Source organism: Vigna unguiculata, chromosome 10 (assembly GCF_037176805.1).
Source record: "Vigna unguiculata cultivar grain cowpea cultivar isolate G323 ecotype 2 chromosome 10, ASM3717680v1, whole genome shotgun sequence".
Lineage (NCBI taxonomy): Eukaryota > Viridiplantae > Streptophyta > Magnoliopsida > Fabales > Fabaceae > Vigna > Vigna unguiculata.
In genome coordinates, this window is record NC_140801.1 from 52,424,248 (window position 1) to 52,446,059 (window position 21,812).

The 21,812-nt window shown below is 29.5% G+C and overlaps 3 protein-coding genes and 1 pseudogene across 3 annotated transcripts; 3 read left to right on the forward strand and 1 right to left on the reverse strand.

Annotated features, from left to right (window-relative positions):
• Positions 1–1,899: 1,899 nt before the first annotated feature.
• On the forward strand, positions 1,900–4,212 carry LOC114166189 (uncharacterized). Its single transcript, XM_028050872.2, has 3 exons — positions 1,900–2,013; positions 2,127–2,189; positions 3,879–4,212. Exons 1-3 carry the CDS (start codon positions 1,942–1,944, stop codon positions 4,056–4,058), a joined length of 315 nt encoding a protein of 104 aa, XP_027906673.2. The 5' UTR covers positions 1,900–1,941; the 3' UTR covers positions 4,059–4,212.
• Positions 4,213–6,571: 2,359 nt separating this feature from the next.
• Positions 6,572–8,520, forward strand: LOC114166187 (CASP-like protein 3A1). Its single transcript, XM_028050870.2, has 3 exons — positions 6,572–7,103; positions 7,910–8,045; positions 8,135–8,520. The coding sequence occupies exons 1-3, from the start codon at positions 6,823–6,825 to the stop codon at positions 8,348–8,350; spliced, it is 633 nt and encodes a 210-aa protein (XP_027906671.1). The 5' UTR covers positions 6,572–6,822; the 3' UTR covers positions 8,351–8,520.
• Positions 8,521–8,643: 123 nt separating this feature from the next.
• Positions 8,644–9,706, forward strand: LOC114166188 (early nodulin-like protein 7). The gene is made up of 2 exons (XM_028050871.2): positions 8,644–9,121; positions 9,226–9,706. The coding sequence occupies exons 1-2, from the start codon at positions 8,872–8,874 to the stop codon at positions 9,579–9,581; spliced, it is 606 nt and encodes a 201-aa protein (XP_027906672.1). The 5' UTR covers positions 8,644–8,871; the 3' UTR covers positions 9,582–9,706.
• Positions 9,707–17,498: 7,792 nt separating this feature from the next.
• Positions 17,499–18,677, reverse strand: LOC114167265 (dehydration-responsive element-binding protein 3 pseudogene; annotated as a pseudogene).
• Positions 18,678–21,812: the final 3,135 nt, after the last annotated feature.

The following is a 21,812-nucleotide window of genomic DNA, read 5'->3' on the forward strand; positions in this document are numbered from 1 at the left end:
ATAATATGACAAAGGGTGTTGTATTATGTATTAAAATTGATAATCACGTGGATGTTCGATTTTAATTAACTGTGCAACCATAAACTGTTTAATTAATGTTATTGAATATTTAAGACGTAATACATTCGTTCATGTGAAATAAAATCGGTACAAAGTTTATCAGAGAAATTAAATATAATTTTAGTTGAAAGTTTAGGAGGTAAAAGCATATCTAATCCTATTTGTCCAATTAAATATAATTATAAAAAGGTATAAATACACATTTGGTACCCAAACTTTTTCGGAAAGTTCAATGTGGTATCCAAACTTTAGGAATGTTCAATTTGGTACCCCAATCTTCTAAAGAGGTTCAATTTGGTCATCTCCGTTAAGTTGGAGTTAACACCGTGTCCGTACAGGACACGTGTCAAGCCATGAAATTTTTATTTTTTTTTAATTTTTTTTTCAAAAAATTTAAAAAAACTATCACGTGTCAGTTTATCATCGTGCCACGTGACAGCTTACAAGCATGACACGTGGCAGTGTAATAGTTGTTTTCAATTTACTACCCCAATTTAAATTTTTGGTTTAATTTAGTACCCCAATTTTTTAAAATCATTAAATTTTGTCATCTTCCATTTGAGACCAAATTAGTAAATAAGCTTAATTACAACCTATATATACATGTTACAATAAATTTTTCTAATATATATACATCAAATCATTTCAAATAAATACTTAAATTATTTTATTTTTTTCATTTTAAACTTTGTAATTTTTTATACATGAAATTTTTTACACTTGTAAAAAATAAAATAATTTGAATATTTAGGTGTAGTGATTTGATGTATAAATTCAAAACAATTATTTTAACATGTTTATATAAATTATAATTAAGCTTATTTACTAATTTGGTCTCAAATAGGAAAGGACGAAATTGGATCATTTTAAAACATTTGGGTACTAAATTGAACAAAAAATTTAAATTGGGGTACTAAATTGAAAACAATTATTACACTGCCACGTGTCATGCTTGTAAGCTGCCACGTGGCACGATGATAAACTGACACGTGGCAGTTTTTTAAATTTTTTGAAAAAAAAATTAATTTTTCTGAAAAAAAAATTAAAAAAAAAAAGAAATTTCATGGCTTGACACGTGTCCTGTACGGACACGGTGTTAATTCCAACTTAACGGAGAGGACCAAATTGAACCTCTTTAGAAAATTGGGGTACCAAATTGAACATTCCTAAAGTTCGGGTACCACATTAAATTTTCCGAAAAAGTTTGGGTACCAAACGTGTATTTATACCTTATAAAAACAAGTCCAATTTGTTTTCTTCAATAGTGCAACTTTTGATAAGCCCAATGGTGCATCTTTTACTATGTATTTTATATATGATGGAGAATTCATTAAACCTCATGAGTAGTCTAATCAAATGGAATAAGCAGCTTGTGACTACAGTTTTGTTTCTTCAAATAATATGTAATGAACAGAGAAAGTGACATACCTGGCAAAAAAAAAAACCTATAAATCACCAAATCTCAAGAAAAGTGAGGATCAAAAGTGTGAGGTGCATGTGAACCCTTTTCCCTTTGCTTCTTTTTCTGCAGCCAATGTCAACGTTAGACTCTGTAAACAGAGAACTTGACTGAAAAAAATGATTGATAAGAGCATTGCAGTCACAAGTAATAAAGAAGGTGTAACTTTGTTCTCAACTGAACCACGGGATTTGGAAAATGTTCTCCTCAATATTGGCCACAAACTCCTTCACATGACACAAAGACCCCGTGAATGTGTTCAAAAATATCATGCTTCTCATTGGTTATATATCGCTTAACCAATCAACAACCTAAGTTAACACACATTACTTCAGCTGATGGAATGCAATTGCTATTGCTACTCATCAAATTTTTCACAGTGGAGAACACATCTTGCATCAGCTTTTCTTCATTCAGGACTTATGGCAAACACCTGTTGCCCCATTGAGCTGGAACCTAGAACACTCAATCAAGTGCAGCTCACACAAGCCAGGGTACATATATACACATATACATATACATATACAAATACATATACATATATATATATATATATATATATATATTTACATTTACATACCCTATCAATGGTTGCTGATTTTTGCAGGAAGTAGCTGCAGAGGTAGTTCAGAAGTTGGAACCATGTGACGCATCAGCTCTATTCATTGAGGTATGATTTCCTAACCTAAGTCATTTTTGGATGATAAATATATAAACATTTTATTTTGTTGTGTTAATAAGAAGATTTTAAATTCATCAACCTGCACAATCTTCAAGTTATGAAGGAAAAGATCAGAGTTTCAGAGAGTTTACCTCAACAGTACCACTTCTTCTTTCATCATAACAGAATACAGAAACAATGGCTTTAAGCATGCAATTACTCTGTGCCTTGCCCCTTATGATTCATTCAATCATATGCATGTGTTTATTCTATTTTCTACTGTTTTTTGTTTTAAAATTTCATCGTAAGTATAAAATTATTGAGGTGTATGAAGTTCTATAAATGGTTACTACGGAAACACCTCCCAATTAATGTTCTTCTATTTAATACACACATTTCTGATAAATACATGAACATTAACTGTTCATCTGTTCTTCACATCATTAATAAATACAAATAAAGTTGTTGCCCTGTTGCAACATATGAAAAACATTAAATATATTTACTTTTTCTGAAAAAACCATTTATTATTACTTAACATATTAATCTTCCATTAAATAGATTATAAGTTTTACAAGTCTTTAGTGTTTGTCTCATTTGAGGTTTTTCTTTTTTTTCTTTTCTAAATCTTATTAGTTTTTCTTTCTTTCAAAAAAAAAAAATTATATTCTAACAACCAAATTTTTGACAAAAATTAAGATATTTACATTATCTGTGTTAATTTGATATTACAATTTAGGATAATAATATTTTGATTACTAAATTTTGACAACTTTCTTTTATAATACGAGGTGTTATCTTCTAAATAGTTTTTAAATATTAAAAATAAGAAAAAAAAATAAAAAATCACTTAAAAATAACACCTAAAATGTAAAAGAAAGATGTTAAAATTTATTAATCAAAAAATTATTTTCCTACAATTTATTTTCTCAAAATCCACATTGATCAAAGAGCTATAGGAAAGATGTCACATTGTAAAAGTTGTTGTCTAAAATTTTGTTCTTAAAATATCATTTTCATCTCAATGATTTAAGAAAAGAAAAATTACCTCTCGACAAAAAACACTTTTGACAAATTTAACAAAATTTTTAAAAATAAAATTAAAACAGATTAAATTTTTATTTTTTAATTAAAATAAAATAATAAAATAATGTTTTTTACGTGAAGAAGAAACTTTGTCAAAAACTTTGTTAATCTATAATAACTCTTTAACAAATTTGATAAATTTTAGGTAATAATAACATGAACTTACAATTTTAAGGATTTTCTCTAATAAAAATTTTTCATATACATTGTCTTTTTGGGTTAAATATGTTTTTTGTTCCTGTGAATTTTGAAATTAGTCTATTTTAAAATTTTAGATCAATTTAGTCTTTCATTTTTCGAAATATGTGTATTTAATCATTTTAATCAAATTTTGTTAGGTTTATTTGATGTTTTGTACGCATTTGAGGATTGTGTTTAGTTGTTTATACTGTTTGACACTTTTTTTTTCTTTAATGTTAAGTTAAATATTATTATGAAACGCGCTTGAAATTTCAAATAAACTTAACAAAATTTGATTAAAATGACTAAATTTACGTATTTTGAAAGATGAAAGATTAAATTGATCCAAAATTTTGAAATAGACCAATTTTAAAATTTCCTGAATGGGATGTAATGGATATTTAACTCTCTTTTTTTTTTTGTTTAATGAAGGGGCTGATGCATCCAATACAGAAAGTGATGCAAATGGAAGAAAATGAAAACCTAGCTGAGAAGCTTGCAGATTGCATGAAGAAAGCTGAGTCTGTCACTGATAACAACAAAGCTTGCCATTGCCAATGCTCCTGTGCCACTGAAAACTCATTCAAAGAGCCACTTTCTGCACCCTTTTGATTTAAGCTTTAATTACATTACATCCTAGTACTAAATTTGTTTCCTTTTTTTCTTCTTCTCATGCTACTCATGTCGATGCAAATGCTGCTACTGGTTGCTAATAAAATCCATGGTTCAGACAAGTATACAACATTGTTCTGAATGCACCATCAAATTCATGTTTCGTTTCATGTAAAATGGAACCAACTCCATCAATATGCAATATACTAAAGTGACTTCAAAGAAAAGAACACCCCAAAATCCAGAAAAATCTGTCATTTGTATCTCATGTGTTCTGATAAGGTGTTTCATTGAGATCTGGACTTTGTTTAGGCCCTTTTGGGTTCTTTGTTTTGTTTCAGTGATGACCAAAAATACAACCTTTGAGAACACATGATTGATAATCTATATCTTATCTACAAAACATAAACTGAAGAATCTTAGAATGTTTGCTTAAGATATCTTCTGGTGTTAACAAGTGCTATAAAATTGAACTAATATAGAAAGGTTTCTTTTTTTTTTTCTTTGTCCAATATTTTTGAAATTTTAGTAAAATATGATTTAGAATCATTAATATAAGTATTGTTCTGCATTGGAATTTGTGTAATGATCATCAATCTCACCTTACTAAATGTAAAATTATATCAAGTCATGTGTTTATGTTTCTCTTCTAAATTGAAATTACTTACATTAATTTGGTTCTTTTGTATTTAGGGGTTCTTTTAAATTCAAATTTGTAAAAATTGGTCCGTTGAATTTTTATTTGCAAAATAGAGTTAAGTCGTCGTGGTGGAGGACGACATTAAAGGTGAAGTCGTCCTCCACCGTGCCGATTTCTTTTTTCTTTTTTCCAAAAAGTGAAATCGTGCTCTCAGAAGCCGGTTTCCATTTATTTTAAAAGTGAAGTCGTCTTTGGGCCTGATGACTTCACTTTTTGGTTTTTTTTTTGTTTTTTTTCTTTTTACATTCAGTTTTATATATATATATATATATATATATATTTTAATTATATATTATTTAGTTTTTTTTAAATATTTGTTTAGAGTAGAGAAACAAAGTGACATCCTCCTTTCATTCAGTGGCGATTTTTTTGCCAGTTTCTTCCGATTTGGTCAAAACGTTCTCTACTTCTTCGTTTGATTTTACAAATTTAGTGTTTTATTAAATGATACTTGATAGTTAGTAGACTAACTAAACCACAAATAAAATAAACCTAAACAAATTAAATATTCAAATATAATTATCGAAGGATTTTCTTAATATGTTTTAATTTGTATCATTTTATCTTTTTAATTTTGTATTAAGATTTAACGATCAAGTATTTTAGAATTTTTTAAAACTATTTTTTATATTTTTACTGTAGACAAATATTTTAAAAAAACTAAATAATATATATTTAAAAAATATACATAAAGCTAAACGTTAAAAAAAAAAAACAAAAAGTGAAGTCGTCATGCTCAAGAATAACTTTACTTTTAAAGTGAATGAAAACCGGCTTCTCAGAGCACGGTTTCATTTTTTAGAATAAAGAAAAGGAAACCGGCATGGTGGAGGACGACTTCACCTCTAATGTCATCCTCCACCACGACGACTTGACCCTATTTTACAAAAAAAAATATTCAAAAGACCTATTTTTACAAATTTGAATTTAAAAGAACCCCTAAATACAAAAGAGCCCGTTAAGTTGCATTTTTTTCTACATGAAACATAGATTTGAGACTTCAAATATTAAACTAAAATACACAATTAAATAGGGAGATGACAAATCTCATCCACACCTTTTCAAATTAGCATGCAAATAATTAATTTCATTCAAATTTAAAATACTCAATTTTTGATAGGTTCATGTTTTAACTTTTCTTTTTCGCACATACATAAAATCAAATTCAAGATTTAAAAAACTAAAATAATCAAGATGGTAGATAAATAATATGCTAATTATCTGAACCATAGCAAAATGTAGTGTCTGATAAAATAAACCCAGGTTTATTTTAAATTCCAATCTTACTATACTGCACATGAATCAATACATAGTTGAAAATAACAACTTAAAAATAATACATAATTTTACTATTTCAATGAAATCATTATAAATTTAAAAACATCATTTACAGTCTACCTTTTCAAAAAAATACTCCTTCGAAAAAAATAGATATAAAATTGTGGTTTTATATAAGGTAAAGGCTCAAAATTATAAAATAGAAATAAATTATAAATATCCTGAATATTTTTTTGTAATATTTTAAACGTTTGTAATTTATACAATATTCTTTTAACAAGTAAAACACTAATATAAGATATTAATGCAAAAAGTAAATATGAATAACAATATACTTCTCTTATTCATTTTTAATAACAGTAAACTTTTAAAAAATTCTTCAATCTAACGAAAACTTTCTTTCTCATGTTTATTTTATTTCAAACAAAAGAGGACTGTGAATAAAAAATAAAATAAAATAAAAACAAAAGAAAGGGTTATGTCATTCCTCATTCATATTATATTATCTATTAAGTATAATATATTAGTAGAAATCATAAGAAAAAACCCATTGCAGCAACACACAAAATTTGCTCATTCTCTCTCTCTTCATGAATCTCTCTTTTCTGCATCCATTTTAACTTACCTTCACAACCAAAGCTCATTCATTCACACTGCCCCACCTATCTAAACACTGCACAATTACAATCATTGATCAGGGTCTGTGTTAAAAGGCACCATTTTCTCTTTTTCTGGAAGAAGACAAAAACAGAGCACAACAGGGGAAAACAGAGCAAAAGGTGAAATATGGTGAGTGAGCAAAGAATAGCAGAGGAGACCCTTCAGGAGTCCAAGGTGGCTGCTTTGGAGACCAGTGGCACAATGAGCGGACCCCTCGTCGGAGCCGCCACCAGGACCCGCCGCCGCCGGAGGGTGGAGGCTATGCAACTGGTTCTGAGAGGGTTGTGCATGGCTTCCTCTGTTGCTTCAATCTCACTCATGGTCACTGCTAAGGAATCCAGTTCTGTCACTATTTATGGCTTTCAATTACCTCTTCACTCCAAGTGGTCTTTCTCTGAGTCATACGAGTGAGCTTCTTCCATTTTTTTTTCTTCTGTCAATGCTTCTGTGATATCTCTCTGTATATTCAACCCTTGTATTCTGTTTTGTTAATTCAAGTATTGCTACTGTGTATGCTTCTTTCTTTTTACTTTTCTTGATGTGTGGTTCATGAAAAACAGGCTTTTTTTTTTTTTTGGTTTTTGGAATTACTTTTACGCTATTTTTCTGGAGAGAGAAGTAAAAAACAGTGCAAAGTGTGTTTCTGAACTACCTATAGAGTGTAAGAACCAGCTTGTTTTCACAAGTGTTGAATTTAGATTAGGATCATATTTGGATGAAACCAAAGATACCATTAATGAATGCATCAAATTCGTATTATAAACTTTTGCTTCATTTTCTATGTCATAGTTGTTGAGAGTTTGGTTTTCAAAATTTATTTTATTGGTTGGTATGAGTATTCTTTTATTGCCAGCAAAAGAACTGTCTTGAAACTGTGGCTTGCGGACAAAATTGACTGCAAAAAGTGGGACCTTGGTGGGGTTTGATTGTGAAGTCAGAATATCATAATTCATGACATTTGAATGAACAGTAATAGACCCGTGATCGAATTTCTTCTCTTTTTTTTCTATATTTTAATCTTTCTTTTGCATTTTTTTTGTTCTGTGTTTGTTTGTCCCTTTGCCTACAGTAATGATGGTGTATGATCTTGGTTTCCTATTTTGAATCTGTGACATAGTGGTGTACAACTTGAAGTTGAAATGCATAACTTTTTTTGGAGTATTACAAAAACATGTCATAAACAGATATCTTGTTGTGAAACTGTGATGAACAGATATCTTGTTGGGGTTTCTGCTGCTGTTGCAGCTCATTCCTTGCTTCAACTACTCATTGGCATGTCCAGATTTCTTAAGAATTCTTCTGTGATTCCTTCCAGAAATCATGCATGGCTTATTTTTGCTGGGGATCAGGTATATGTACCTCTGCATATTTTTAATGTTTCTCATGTGATCAAAATCAATTCATAAACATAAAATTTGACATAATGATAAAATTGCAGGTATTTGCATATGCATTGATGAGTGCTGGATCTGCTGCATCTGGGGTGACGAATCTGAATCGCACAGGAATTAGGCACACGGCTCTGCCAAATTTTTGCAAGCCTCTGCACAAGTTTTGTGACCATGTTGGCATCTCCATAGCCTTCACTTTCACAAGCTGTTTTCTGCTCGCTGCATCTGCTGTTCAAGACGTAATATGGCTCTCCCAACACTGAAAATTTTCTTCTTCTCACTCTCAAACTCTGTCATCAGTGTTCGTGTTCATGATTTCTAGTATGCTATGAAGACACTGTATCGTCTTTATCACTCACTTATGTGATTGAATTACATGTCAATACGATTGTAATAGACAATGCTGGGTATCAAATCAGTTTTCTTTCCCAAAGGAGTCGGATAATCTTGTAACTTTGACAGACTGATTTTAAAATTAAAATTGGATAATCGAGTTTGAGCTGTTAAAAACTCACATCAGCAACATAGCTAGAGCTTCGAACCTAATCTAATCTACATTCTGAATTTAGGATTAACTAAATATCGGACGCGTATAAAAGTTTAATAAATTACATAAAAGAAAATTATTCATAATTTATATAAGAATTCCAACACATTCTGTAATTCCAACATAAACTCCTCAACACTTCACGCACGTTGTTGCCAACACTTCAAATAAAAACTGCTGAATAACCGTCACCTTGTCCCACGTAAAGCACAACTTGTCCATGCATGTATATAATAAATGTTGCATTTGGTTACAACCATTGATTCTTGCATTTCAGAGTGGGAAACTAAGATGAACTCAAACATGGCTTCCCTTTTGAGCGTGCTCTGTGTTGTGTTGGCTGTGATGAATGGCGCAGCCAAAATAGCTGCTGCTAGGGAATTCAAAGTGGGTGGTGACTCGGGTTGGCATGAACCTGCGCGCAACGACACTGCATTTTACAATCAATGGGCTTCAACCAACAGGTTTCAAGTTGGTGACTCGTTAGGTAACATTTCTGAAACCATTCATTTGTTTATACGATAATGTTCAAAGCGAAAACTTAGTCTAAAAGAAACTGCTACATTGTGTAACTGTTGTCGTGTTGTGCAGTTTTTGAGTACCAGAATGACTCGGTTTTGAATGTGGAGAGATGGGAATATTTTCACTGTGATTCGAACAACCCCATCAGTGCTTTTGATGATGGGAACACCACAGTGATTCTCGACAGCCCTGGGGTGTTCTACTTCATCAGTGGAACAGAAGATCAATGCCAGAAAGGGGAGAGATTGATGGTGGAAGTGATGTCACCACGCTCAGTTCTAAAGTCTCCACCCTCCAATGCTTCGGTTCCTGCACAAGCTTTCTCACCATTGCCTCTTTCTCATCATAGTCATGGCTCAAGCGTTTCTGGTTCCATGCTCAGTTTTTGCTTCTGTTTTCTTTTTCTGCTCACTGTGTTTAACTAGCTTTTTTCTTTAGAGTCTGATTAGTTTATGTCTTAGGATTATAGCATTTGAACCAAAATGGCTTTGATTTTACGATACTGTGTTATGGATTTTGTGCTGTATTTGGCTTGACTTTGTTTTCATTAGTTCTTGCACTTTTGTGTTGTGTCAGTTTTATGAGTTGACATATATGTCATAGGTTTTGAGTCCCCACACTAGAATCGCCATCGTAACGCAAACACTTTTTGTGACTTTCACATTCGTTCGTGGCCCAAAGCAGAAAATGGCTGAATTTTGGGCTCTGTCGAAACACAAAACACAAGTCTTTAATCATAACTGTAGCAAAGGTTCAAACAGGTTGAAGGCGATTTTGTTTTTGTATACATTGTTCCTCTTTCTCAAGGAGGGTTCTGAATTCTGTTCTTGAACTTTGTTTTTTTTTTTTTCGTAAAATCGGAGATTTTTTACTGAGCATTGAAATACACCGTTAACATTTTAAATAATTTTTTAATATAATAAAACGTCAAATTAATAAATATATTATTTTAAAAATAGTGGTTTTTTTTAGAGATTTTGGATAGTTTCTTATTTTTTATTCTCCATTATTATTTATTATAAAGAAAATCCAATTCCAGTATATTAAAATTTAATATCTGATATAAATTAAGCGAGCCTACAGACAAAAAAAAAATGAAACTATTTGAAACTACACACACTTAATCAGCTTCCTTTGTTATGGCTATCAAAAAAACCCAACAAAAATGTTGTCTGATTATAATAATTGAGGCATGTTTCTAGATGTGAAGGATTGATTAATCATTCATTAATAGTTAAAATTAGTTTTATAATCTCTCAGTGCCAACTAATATATATAAAAAATATAAATAAAATGAAATAAACTTCTATTAAAGACTATCTTAATCTATATATAAGCTAATTTAAAAAAAATTAACAGAAATTAATTTTTAACTCATGAAAGAAAAACCTTTTACTTTTTTCTTATTTTCATATTGTGTAACTGCCTACTAAGGAACCTTTACATTAAATTAATTATAGGGTCTTGATTTAAACAGTTAATTAAGACAAATACTATTCTTTGATTAATTTTAAAACAGCTGGTTTTGTTCCTTGTCATTGTGTTTATGTTGTTTGGTATTAAAATCCTAGAGCATTTAACATGCTTCCATTTGGTCGTTTTCTTTACAATAAAAAATTGTTAAATTAAGACAAAAGCGTCAATAAATTCAATGTAGAACAATGACATCACGTTGATTTTAAGATTCCATTGCTTTATGAAGTTGCCTTACTTTTCTAGATCGCAATCTAAGTAGAATATCTCCTCTTAAAAGGACAATTTTTAGTTTAAATTATACATTATTACTGTACAATTTTATATCCAAAATATTAATTCGAGAATAATTAATATTATCTTTTCAAAAATCACACAGACACACACAAACAATATATATATATATATATATATATATATATATATATATAACTTTTTAAAGTTATTTAATAAATATTAAAATATTATATATTAGAAATATTATAAAAAAATTCTTAAATAATGATTAATTTTTTTATAAAAAAAATGTCATTATAATCACCACTTTAGATACCAACAATATTAAAAAAATTATATTACATGAGATTTTGCTTAAAAATTTGTTAAAATAATTCGCTTTTTTTTGCTATTTTTTCTAAAAATCTTAATAATTATTTCTTATAAAATTATAAAATTTATAAGTATTTTCTACCAAATTTGTTGTAAAAATTATTTTATACAAAATATTTTGTAAAAAAAATTGACAGCAATTTTTTGTAAATTTTTTTTTTCATAACAAGATTTATAAGTATTTTCTACAAAAAGAAAAATCAAAACAAAATTAGTAAAAAATATGAATTTTTTTTAGTAATACAACCTATAAATTAAAAATTAATAGTAACTAAAATAAATTTTAAATTAGTCATTGGTCATTAACATTAGTTATTCAGGATTTTGCCATCAAAGAAATCAATCTCCGATAATGACCAACTCCTAAAAGAAAAAAGAAAGAAAGAATTAATAGTCAAAACTTTGACTAAATGACCAATTAGCATAGTGTAGAAACTATTTTAATTATCAATAATTTTTAATTTTTAAGTTAGAACCTAAATAAGACTTTTAAGTGATTAATTATTTTTTTATCACTAAAAATATTTATTATTTAAGGATTTTTTTATCGTGAAAAAGAAATGAAATATAAAATTTAAACTCATAAAGTGTTAAAGGAAACTTAGGCTGAGTATGAATCAAATTCACTCACTCCTATGCCATTCCTGTTTTAATGGTGGTGCATTATTGAAAATGGTGGCTGTAGTTATCAAATAATATAAAACCCGACAGGGGCACTAAACATCAATATTACAATTTGTGTCTAATAGCCCAAGAATAAGTTTGAGTTTAATGATTGATGTACCTTGTAAATGATGAGCTTTTTATTTAAAAAAAAAAAACCATGAATTTTTTTTTTTAATTGTTGGATGATTAATTAATATCACACCTAAAAGTTGTATGGGAAGTTGCGATGTAAAACAAAAAATAGCATGCAACATGTCCTTAATATGATTATAAAAAAGCATAATTGATTATTTTAAAGTGAAGATACACGTTTGCAAAATTTGTTTTGTTTCCCACTTTTGAAAGCATCGTGAGTGAATGAACCTTCCTGTTTTGGTGAGCTATGCTACCATTACCGCTTTCATGTTTCTTAGCTTCGTCTCTTTCATTTTTGTTTTCTCAAACAAATTGGAAATTTATAACATAATCGACTTTAATCATTATGTAGTTTAGAGTTCCATATCTACTTGTAACCTATTTTATCTTTTGAGTATGGTGCAAGTGTGGATGCAAATCATCCACAGCAAACACTGCACATTTGTGATGTTTTAAACAGCCAAAACACCTATGTTACCATGTGATATGATTGGTATAAACCAATTTTGTTTTGGATTTTTTTAAGAAAGACAAAATAATCAACCTTGGTAAGTTTTATTATGTTCATAATTTGTCTTTTCTCTCAGTATATAGGTTTTACTGGAGAGATACAGTACTAATGAGACATGAACCCAATTACATAAGACATTAACATTACTTTCAACCCAAAATCTTAAAGACAATGGATTTATGAGCTTGATCTTTATCTAGTGTTCAACTTTCTTATTTTTACTCCATGTGAAACGTACTCATACTTGAATTTCCAACACATTGTAATAGTTATTAATCATTTTATATTAATATAAAAATTATTCATTTTTTATGAAAATTTTTATTTGTTTAGGAATGACATAATTAGTCCTTGTGGTGTGATTTATCTAGCACCACCAATAACTTATCATAAAAAGGACTGATCGAATAAAATCTCACAAATAAAAAAATGATTTTCTCATTTTATAATATTAATAAATTGGTAAAGTCAAGTCTGTCTAAATTTAATTGAAATATATTTTTTCTACTAATATTAAATTATTGAATTTATGAAATAAACTTTCGCCAATTAAATATTTTAATCTTTTAAACATGAAAAAAAAATGTATATTAAAATTCCTAAACATAAATACTTAATAAATTTTTTGTTATCTTTTTTTTTTTCAAAGTTTGTTGGGTGTGTTAGTTTGCTGAGGTGAGTGATGAATCCCAAATTAGTATGTGGTACATAATAAATGGATCAATTGATAAATTAGATTACCATTTATGATGCCTAATTGTGTAACCATTGTAATATGTTTGACTATTAATGATTTTTCATTATATATAGGTCTTGTACCTCTGTGTAATAATTACATTCGCATTCCTAAATAACTTAAACAACTTAAAACATATGATTGACATAGTTTATAATTGAAATATTTGTTGGTTGTTGTATGGGTGAACAAGTTTTGTATAGGTGTGAAGACACGTATGTTTTTATTATGACTTATTTTCCTGTAAACTTGGGTGTGGAGCTTTGGTCACCTAACCAAGAAGATGCATATAATACCCCAACATCTATTTTTAACCATAATATTTGTTTCAATGCTTCGTTCTCACAACAACTAATATTTACACCTTAAAACATACATAAAATTAATATTTTAAATTATATATATATATATATATATTAAAAAATTTATTCTGATTCTGACAGATGGATATGCAACTTCTGTTTTACCCGTTTCTCGCTAACATTAATAGTATCAGTTTATTTTCTGTTCCAAATATTAATTAAGTAATTTTTTTACGAATAAAATATAAAATTTTAAGGTATTCAATATCAAAAGAATAAATATATATTTTTTCAATATCAATTACTAAAAAGAAATTATAATTATATAAATATAAAAAAATAGAAAAAGTTAAAAAAAATATATTAAATTTGTGTCTTATAAATTATTAGACGAAAATTCAACTAAATGTCAGTATAAGATTTTTAGATTAACTATTACGTTATTAAGTTAAAGGTGTTTTAGTAATTTAAAACAAAGAGAATACGAAGATGAAAATAAGATGGATAAGTATATATTTATTTTTGTCCTCGTATCCAATTTAAATATTTATCCAATTTAAATATTTATGTATCCATATACACATATGTATCCATATGTACTCATTTAGTGTATCTCTGTCAAAATTAGTATTATAAAACATGTTCGAAACATTAAATGAATTTAACAAAATTTGATTAAAAAAACTAAATTCACGTATTTTGAAAAATAAACTATTAAATTAGTCTAAAGCTTTAAAATTGACTATTTTCAAAATTTATTAGAAGTTAATGGAAAAAAACATATTTAATCCTATTAAGAAATATAGTTCACAAATAAAATTGATAATTAGCCTGATAATATTCTTTAATTACATATCACATTTTAATTCAAAAATTATCAAAAAACAATAATTTTAATTTATATACAAATAATGTTAAAATTTGATCTATAATATTTTAAAAAATAAGGTTTCCTATTTTTAGTCTACAATTTATTTCACCCAGCAATTAAAGAAAAAACGGGATATAGAATGTGATGGACAATAGTTTTGTGATGACTTGGTCTTAGGGTGAAGTAGTAGAATTTCAAAACACTCCAACGGCTTTGTCAGAATATGACATTTCAAATATTATTCAAAACGCCCACAACGGTACATTTTCCAAAGCGCATCAATCCTAAGTCTTTTTCTTCTTCTTCTTCGCCTTAAGTCTTTTTCTTCTTCTTCGCCTAAGTCTTTTTCTTCTAATATGACACAATTAACTTATCGCGTTAATTAATGAATTTGTATTACTTTTGTTATTTTTACTTATATGATTAAAAACATTAGCAATCATGTTTATTTATATTATATAATCTTAATAATGTAAGGTGGAATTCAAGTTTAACTATTGAAGAAAAAAAATTCTTCGGATTTTTTTGTTGGATAGATCATATTCATAGACAATAGAAATATTTCGTATCACAACTACCTAAAAAATTGACAATTTTTTACACGATTTATCACAAAATATAAATATTTTATGTATTAAGAAGATAGAAATAAATACTATGTTTATATTATGAAAAAAAAAATGAAAAGTAATGTATCATATCATACCAAATAAAGAGAGGTGGCTGAATGACGAAGGCGATGACACAAGCACATCAACGGATATAATTATAATTATTAATTATAATAATATAATCACAATTGCACTTTTTAAAGACTGAAAACGATAAAGTTAAAGAATGATTAAAGTTAAAATTGGTCACAACACAACAACCAATTTGGAAATTTCTTCTTGGAAAAAAAATGGCTCATCCCAAATGTATTTAGAAGTAATTTAAATACATGGATTTTTTGTAAGAATATATTATAATTAAATTGTAAATTTTAAATGGTACAGGATTTTATTGCTGAATGTTCATAATAATTAATTTGAAATTATATTTACTTTTTAATTAACTGATGTAACGAATTTCTTTAAAAGAAACTATCAACATGTATTTTATGTATTAATTTGTAACGACTCTATATGAAGTAGTGCACGAAGTTAAAGTTAAAAACTAAATGGATGAATAATTAAACCTAAATATCTATAAACATTACATCCACATCATATGTATATATATATATTTTTAAATACACAGTTGGTATATTGATTATTACAACTTAACTAAAAAGTGAAGAATATGTAACATTGAAATGAAATGAGAATAATTTCTTAATTTGATAGGAACATATATATTTGTCTTAATAGTGGTACGATTTGAAATTCATGTTACCTACGAGAATGGTAAACTGATATATTAATAAATTTAGTAAGAGGGTCACCCTTTAATTTACCAACTTGTATTTAACACTTTTGGAAAAGATTTGAAACTACAAATTTCGTAACTATGCGTCAAAGAATCCACATCAAATCGCACACTTCAATTTTTCCAATAAAACTGCAATATGCGTGTTTCATTATAATATCATAAAAGAAAAAAAAAATCAAAATTACATATTTCTTATCAATATCAGCCTATGCTCTCACCATAAATATTATTAATAATTATGGATATATGAAAATAAAAGTTTGTAGTGGTATAAAAGAAGACAACATCTAAATGCTCTAATTAAAGTTCAAAACACTTTGTTCACATTAAACTCCAATCACACATAAATTTACTTTGAAAATACATAATTCTTCCAAAAATTATGATATAGTTTATCATTAAAAGACAAAAAACATTTTTTATATATGATAAACTTACTTGAAATGCATAACAAAAAATATAAAAGTATTCGTGTAATTTTATTATAATATATATACATATATATATATATATATATATATATATATATATATATATATAATATTAAACTTGTAAATCACAAATTTGACATACAAATTAATTACTATTATGTCGGATTAACCTTCATAATTGAATTAACATGAATTGGATTGATCCAAATTGATAAAATTTCTATCTATAATTGCCTAAACATAGAATACGTAACTAATCACAATTTAAAATTAATATATATTGTTTATCTTAAAGATAAACCTCGACAGTTGTATAGATAGTTAACGTGTTAATTAAGGAAGTTGTTTCATTATATTCCTTTTTTATACGTAAAAACAACAGTTTGCAATTGCATGTTCCTTTGACCCTAGTGTGCTGCAATATTGCTTCTTTCATCCACCAAATCACTATTTTATCTATCTAAAACTGTTTCTGTACAAAAAAAAGGAAGTTATTTTGGTCTTTTTCACACTCACTCACCAGAGTAAATACTCTCAATTTTCGTTATATATAAAAAAAAATACTAATATAATTCCGCAAATCTTATAACATCATACAAAAAAACAAAACAATCACTATCTTGAAAACATATAACACATTTAAATAAGACGAAGTTGTAGTAGAGTTAAAACTACACTGACAAACAACAAAAAGATAAACAAGCGTACTTTTGCTAAGGCTACCCCATGACAACGTGTGAAAAAGATATAGCATACCACAGTAAGTTTTTAAGATAATTACCATTATAATAAAAATGGAGATAAACTAATATTATTGTTGAATAATAATATAACTTTTCTACAGTACTGCATGTATTATTTATTTCAAGGACAACAAAACGATGACTTGTAGTAATTAATACATGTAAAAACGCAATAAATGTATTATTAATTCTAGATATTAAAGAAAAACAGTAGCAGTTATGTAGTTGTATGTATACGTTGACGCATGAATGAAGGAAGTTGTTTTTATTATATACTTTTCAAATTTTGAAAAATCCGTGAACAGTATCCATTTTATACATCACATACAACTAGGAGCAATCAGCGGCTGAATATCATCTCTAACAAAATAGTTTCTTTTTCACAAAAATCTCATCAGAGATAATTAACTTTTCTGAATGAAATCGTTGAACAACAAAATTGACAAGCTAAAAGGTACACAAAAGAAACATTGTGGGATAACTCAGAAAATCTCTTAAAAAAACAGAAAAAAAGATCATAAAATAAAGTCTATATAGTTCTGTACAGTAAGGTGATGTGGTAAAAATTCATTGGACATTCACATTTTGTGTCTCCAATTGTATGAAACAGAGGAAGCTATAGCTAACTAGTAGATAGGAGATAGAAGAAAGATAAAAAAGAAAGAGAGTGAAGTTGAATAGTGGAAGAGAAGTTACTAAGGCTAAGTATAGGAATATTAAGTGACGTGTGAAAGAAATATGATGCAGAGAGTGGACCAGTGACAGCAGAAATAGCGAAACACGCCATTAATGACACTTGTGAATCCCACATGTTGGGAAGTGAAAGCACCCAAATTTCGATTTCAGAGTGTATCAAATGATTTCGTTGTGGGTGGTACCAATAGTGGGGAACCAAACGCACCGTTCAATCCCAAATGGGTAATAGCGTTTCGGAGCAAAACTGTTGCGGAAATAACTCATCGGAAAAGGCCGCGCAGAAGGAGTCCAATGGCGGAAACATCCAACTCTCCACAACGTCGACCATCACGAACGAGTCAACGGAGGAGTCAAAGCTGTCTTCGATGTTCGGAAGCTCCACTATCTCGCTCAGTTCGGATTCTTGGGAGGTTTCCGTTTCTGAGTCCGAGGTTTGTGTTACGGGGTCGAATTTAGACATGGAGGCGGCGGCGGTGGCGGCGGCTTGAATGTCGCGTGGGGAGCACGTGAGGGGGCGGGGGAGCAGGTCCGCGATCTCCGGGAAGTTGAGGATTGCGGATTGGCCCTTGATGGTGAGCGCCGCCACGTCATGGGCCCGCGCCGCCATTTCGGGGGTGGCGAAGGTTCCGAGCCAGATGCGGGACTTCTTGCGCGGTTCGCGGATTTCCGAGACCCATTTGCCCCAATTGCGCTTCCGTACGCCGTGGTACACCGGGTGCTTGCTGCAGTCTCTGGGCCTCTTGGCCCGGGCCTGAGCCTTTGAGCCCGAATGCGTGGACGGCGACGACGTAGAAGAGGTTGTTTCGGACGAGGTTGGTGTTTGTGTCATTGTTGAAACTCAAGAGTGGGAATGAATGTTTGGTTTGGCAAACATATACATATAGAGAGAGAAGTGTAAAGTCCAAGACTCTATCCAACGTATAGCATAGGGGCATGGTTGGAAGAAGATGAGTGAAGCAGAATGAGGACACACTATACATGGCGTAAGCCTTTCGTAGTGAATAACACGCTCTCTTACAGCGACCCTTGACCTACCAATTATATATTTCACACACTTCTTTAACCCTCCACCCAAAAATATCATACATCTATAACAATTTAAATTAAATTCTATTATTTTTTTTATTAACACTAATTACACAATCTTGTATTGTTTTTGTTTCCGACATAAGTGAATGGATTTGATGCTCTCTTTATTAATAACTAGCTTAGGTGTATCTTTTATTGGCGAGACTAATATGAAAGTACATTTATAACGTTTTACACGTATTTGGAGTGAAACTAGTGACTTCTTTTGCTCTTTTTATCTATCGTTTTTTGGCTGCTTTTTTTATTTATTTACCTTTATTAAGAGCAAACATGTGTTATTAGTGTGTGAAAGAGAAAATGTACGACAGTGTAATTAAACAGTAAAGTTTTTGGTACACTACATCATTGAAACCTAATGACAAAAAAATACTGACAATTTGTCGAAGCAGGAGCAAACTAACGTGTTGTAGATGGATATGTCTAAATAGGGTTTGGAGTTTCTTTTATCTGTCTAAAATAGACCAAGTTGATGTATGCAGAATTAACTGTTGACTAAAACTAATGTATAGTAGTAATTATGATATATTCAAGATTTCTGAACTAATGCTCATTACACCAATCGGAACATGGTCAGAAACGAAAAAGAATCACTCTACCAATTACCTGTTTTTTAAAATGAAAAAGTTTCGATACTTATCTCACTTCATTTATTACTAAACTCATTTAAGCAATAGAAAAAGACAGAGACAGAGACTATATATCGAGAAGCTGATTTCTGTGATTTAAAAATTATTAAGAAACTGTTTAATGGAATGGAATGGAGGTTGTTAGAAAAAAAATAAGAAATTTGGGTGTTGAATATTTAATTTGACAAGAAGTGGTTCACATAGGTGTAGATAATGGATTGGAGAAAGGAGACAATGCGGGTACAAAGAGGTCCCACATCGATATTGTAGCCTCAACGTTCACTACAACATCTGGCTAAGTCTCCTTAGTCCACATCTCAACTTTCTTTGTGCCCGTTGCCCTTGTGATCAAATTGTCTCTTCTTTTGTCCAACCCCCATTCTTCATTATTTGACTGATTTATCAAATAATAATTTTTTCATAAAAGATATAAGAAATTAATATCACTTTTAATATTTTAAAAAGTGAATTTTAAGGTATATAATAAATAATATTGAATGGTCACACAACAATATAATATCCAACCAACAATAAATCTTGCTCGAGCATACGTTAAATGACATTGATATTATCTGAAAAAATATATTTTAAACCTAAGTTAACCTCATAACATCATGCTCGTAATATTGTTTACACTCACTTATATATTATTAGAAGTGGGCCTAACTTCCCTTAGTCGATGTATACTCATCTCGTGCGTGAGACAAGAAATTAGTGGGTATTCATCTCGTGCATGGGACAAGAAATTAGTGGATAGTTCATTAGCGGTCTGATATTGGGTGGAACAGAATGTCTAAGAAAGTTCAAGAAAGTTTATTAGGATATGCTCTAACTTGACTCTGAAATCATGTTAGAAGTGAGTTTTAAGTCTAATTCAATCCCACAAAACCGGCTTGAAAGGTGAGGATTGCACCCACTTATACATTGTGAATTAACCTTATCTCTAGTCAACGTGAGACTTCTAACGTATATTGTAGATCTATTTCATCTTTAATTAGTATAGGATCTCCAATACAATAAGATGTCTTATACTAATAATTTTATGAGTTTTTATCCGCATTCAACTTTTTTATATCTAGTCAGTACCTGATATAGATTCAAACTTGAATTTTTAATACTATTCATCATACACCCTTTTAGTTCTACTATTTACTCGTTTCTCATTTTGCAAACGTTGGTGCATTAATTTAGGACAACGTCTTGAATGAAAATGAAGGAATTATTAGAATCATAACGTGAGAAAAGAGGAAGGAGCATATAACCACAGGGCACACACTAGGGTTTGTGTTTGTCTAATGCAGCATTAGTGTCTTAATCACCCTTTCTAATAAGAGAAGGAGAAACATCTCTACCATGCATGTCTGGCTTGTATAGTTACGCATTACCAATGCAAAAACCTAGCATTACGCTAACATTGCAATGCCCTACATGTTTAATTTTAGTGTGTAGCTCTTGCAAAAGATTAAAGTTTCATGGTCAATAATTTGGAGCTCATTAGATAAAAAAATCATTTGATGGTAAATATTTAAATATTAAAACCTGCAATTTCCACTTTGGTAATAAACTCGAGTGTTTAAGAAGGTCCAACGATGGATATAAACGGTAGTATATTCAAATAAAGTCAGCTCTGGTTTGAGTTAAAATGGAACATGAAAGTCTTATTTTGTTACTAATTGATTAATTAATGGGCTAATGATGACAATAATAATATTAAGTCAATATCGTGGTTCCATCATGATTCGAGTTTGTCTTGACATATATAGGATCATCATAATAACGCTCACAAAAAGAAACAAGACAAAGGAAGAGGTTGTAATTATTTATGCACAATAAGAATAAATAAAATGATAGTATATAGTATTTGTTAGGAATCCAAGTGTGATTCTAAGTCCCACATTAGCTAAAAATGAGAAAGTATAACACTATATAAGAATAACGAACCATAAATCCATTGTCTTAAGATTTTGGGTTGAGAGTGGTGTCAGTGTCTTATGTGGTTAGGCTAAGATCTCATTGGTGTTGTTCTCCCCAGTAAAACTCCTCTGTAACACCTAAAATGGTATTCTTATTATAAGAAACGATGGTGGCTAACACAAGAGTGGTGAGAGAAACTTGTGTTGATTTGAGCTTAATTTACACGTTTACTTGAGAAAGAAATGGATCTGGTTACAGAAAAAGTCTTTTTGTATTTGCTAATTGCGGTTGGTTTCATTATAATATTATGATTACGTATTAGTTTACAATAATTGAGCTGAATTCACATGGTGTGTTATAAACTGTTTTCGTCAAATGGTTAACTTAGTTATAATTAGTGGTAATATTGTAATAGTACCCGATCTCACTTCAGCTTAAAAGGTA

Bases quoted from the DNA above. Each gene is read 5' to 3' on its own strand.
- LOC114166188 (XM_028050871.2), top strand. From the start codon at position 8,872: ATGTTGCATTTGGTTACAACCATTGATTCTTGCATTTCAGAGTGGGAA. The intron at 9,122-9,225 runs GTAACATTTCTG...CGTGTTGTGCAG, and splicing joins TCAAGTTGGTGACTCGTTAG to TTTTTGAGTACCAGAATGAC.
- LOC114166189 (XM_028050872.2), top strand. From the start codon at position 1,942: ATGGCAAACACCTGTTGCCCCATTGAGCTGGAACCTAGAACACTCAAT. The intron at 2,014-2,126 runs GTACATATATAC...TGATTTTTGCAG, and splicing joins TGCAGCTCACACAAGCCAGG to GAAGTAGCTGCAGAGGTAGT. The intron at 2,190-3,878 runs GTATGATTTCCT...TGTTTAATGAAG, and splicing joins CATCAGCTCTATTCATTGAG to GGGCTGATGCATCCAATACA.
- LOC114166187 (XM_028050870.2), top strand. From the start codon at position 6,823: ATGGTGAGTGAGCAAAGAATAGCAGAGGAGACCCTTCAGGAGTCCAAG. The intron at 7,104-7,909 runs GTGAGCTTCTTC...TGTGATGAACAG, and splicing joins TCTTTCTCTGAGTCATACGA to ATATCTTGTTGGGGTTTCTG. The intron at 8,046-8,134 runs GTATATGTACCT...ATAAAATTGCAG, and splicing joins TTATTTTTGCTGGGGATCAG to GTATTTGCATATGCATTGAT.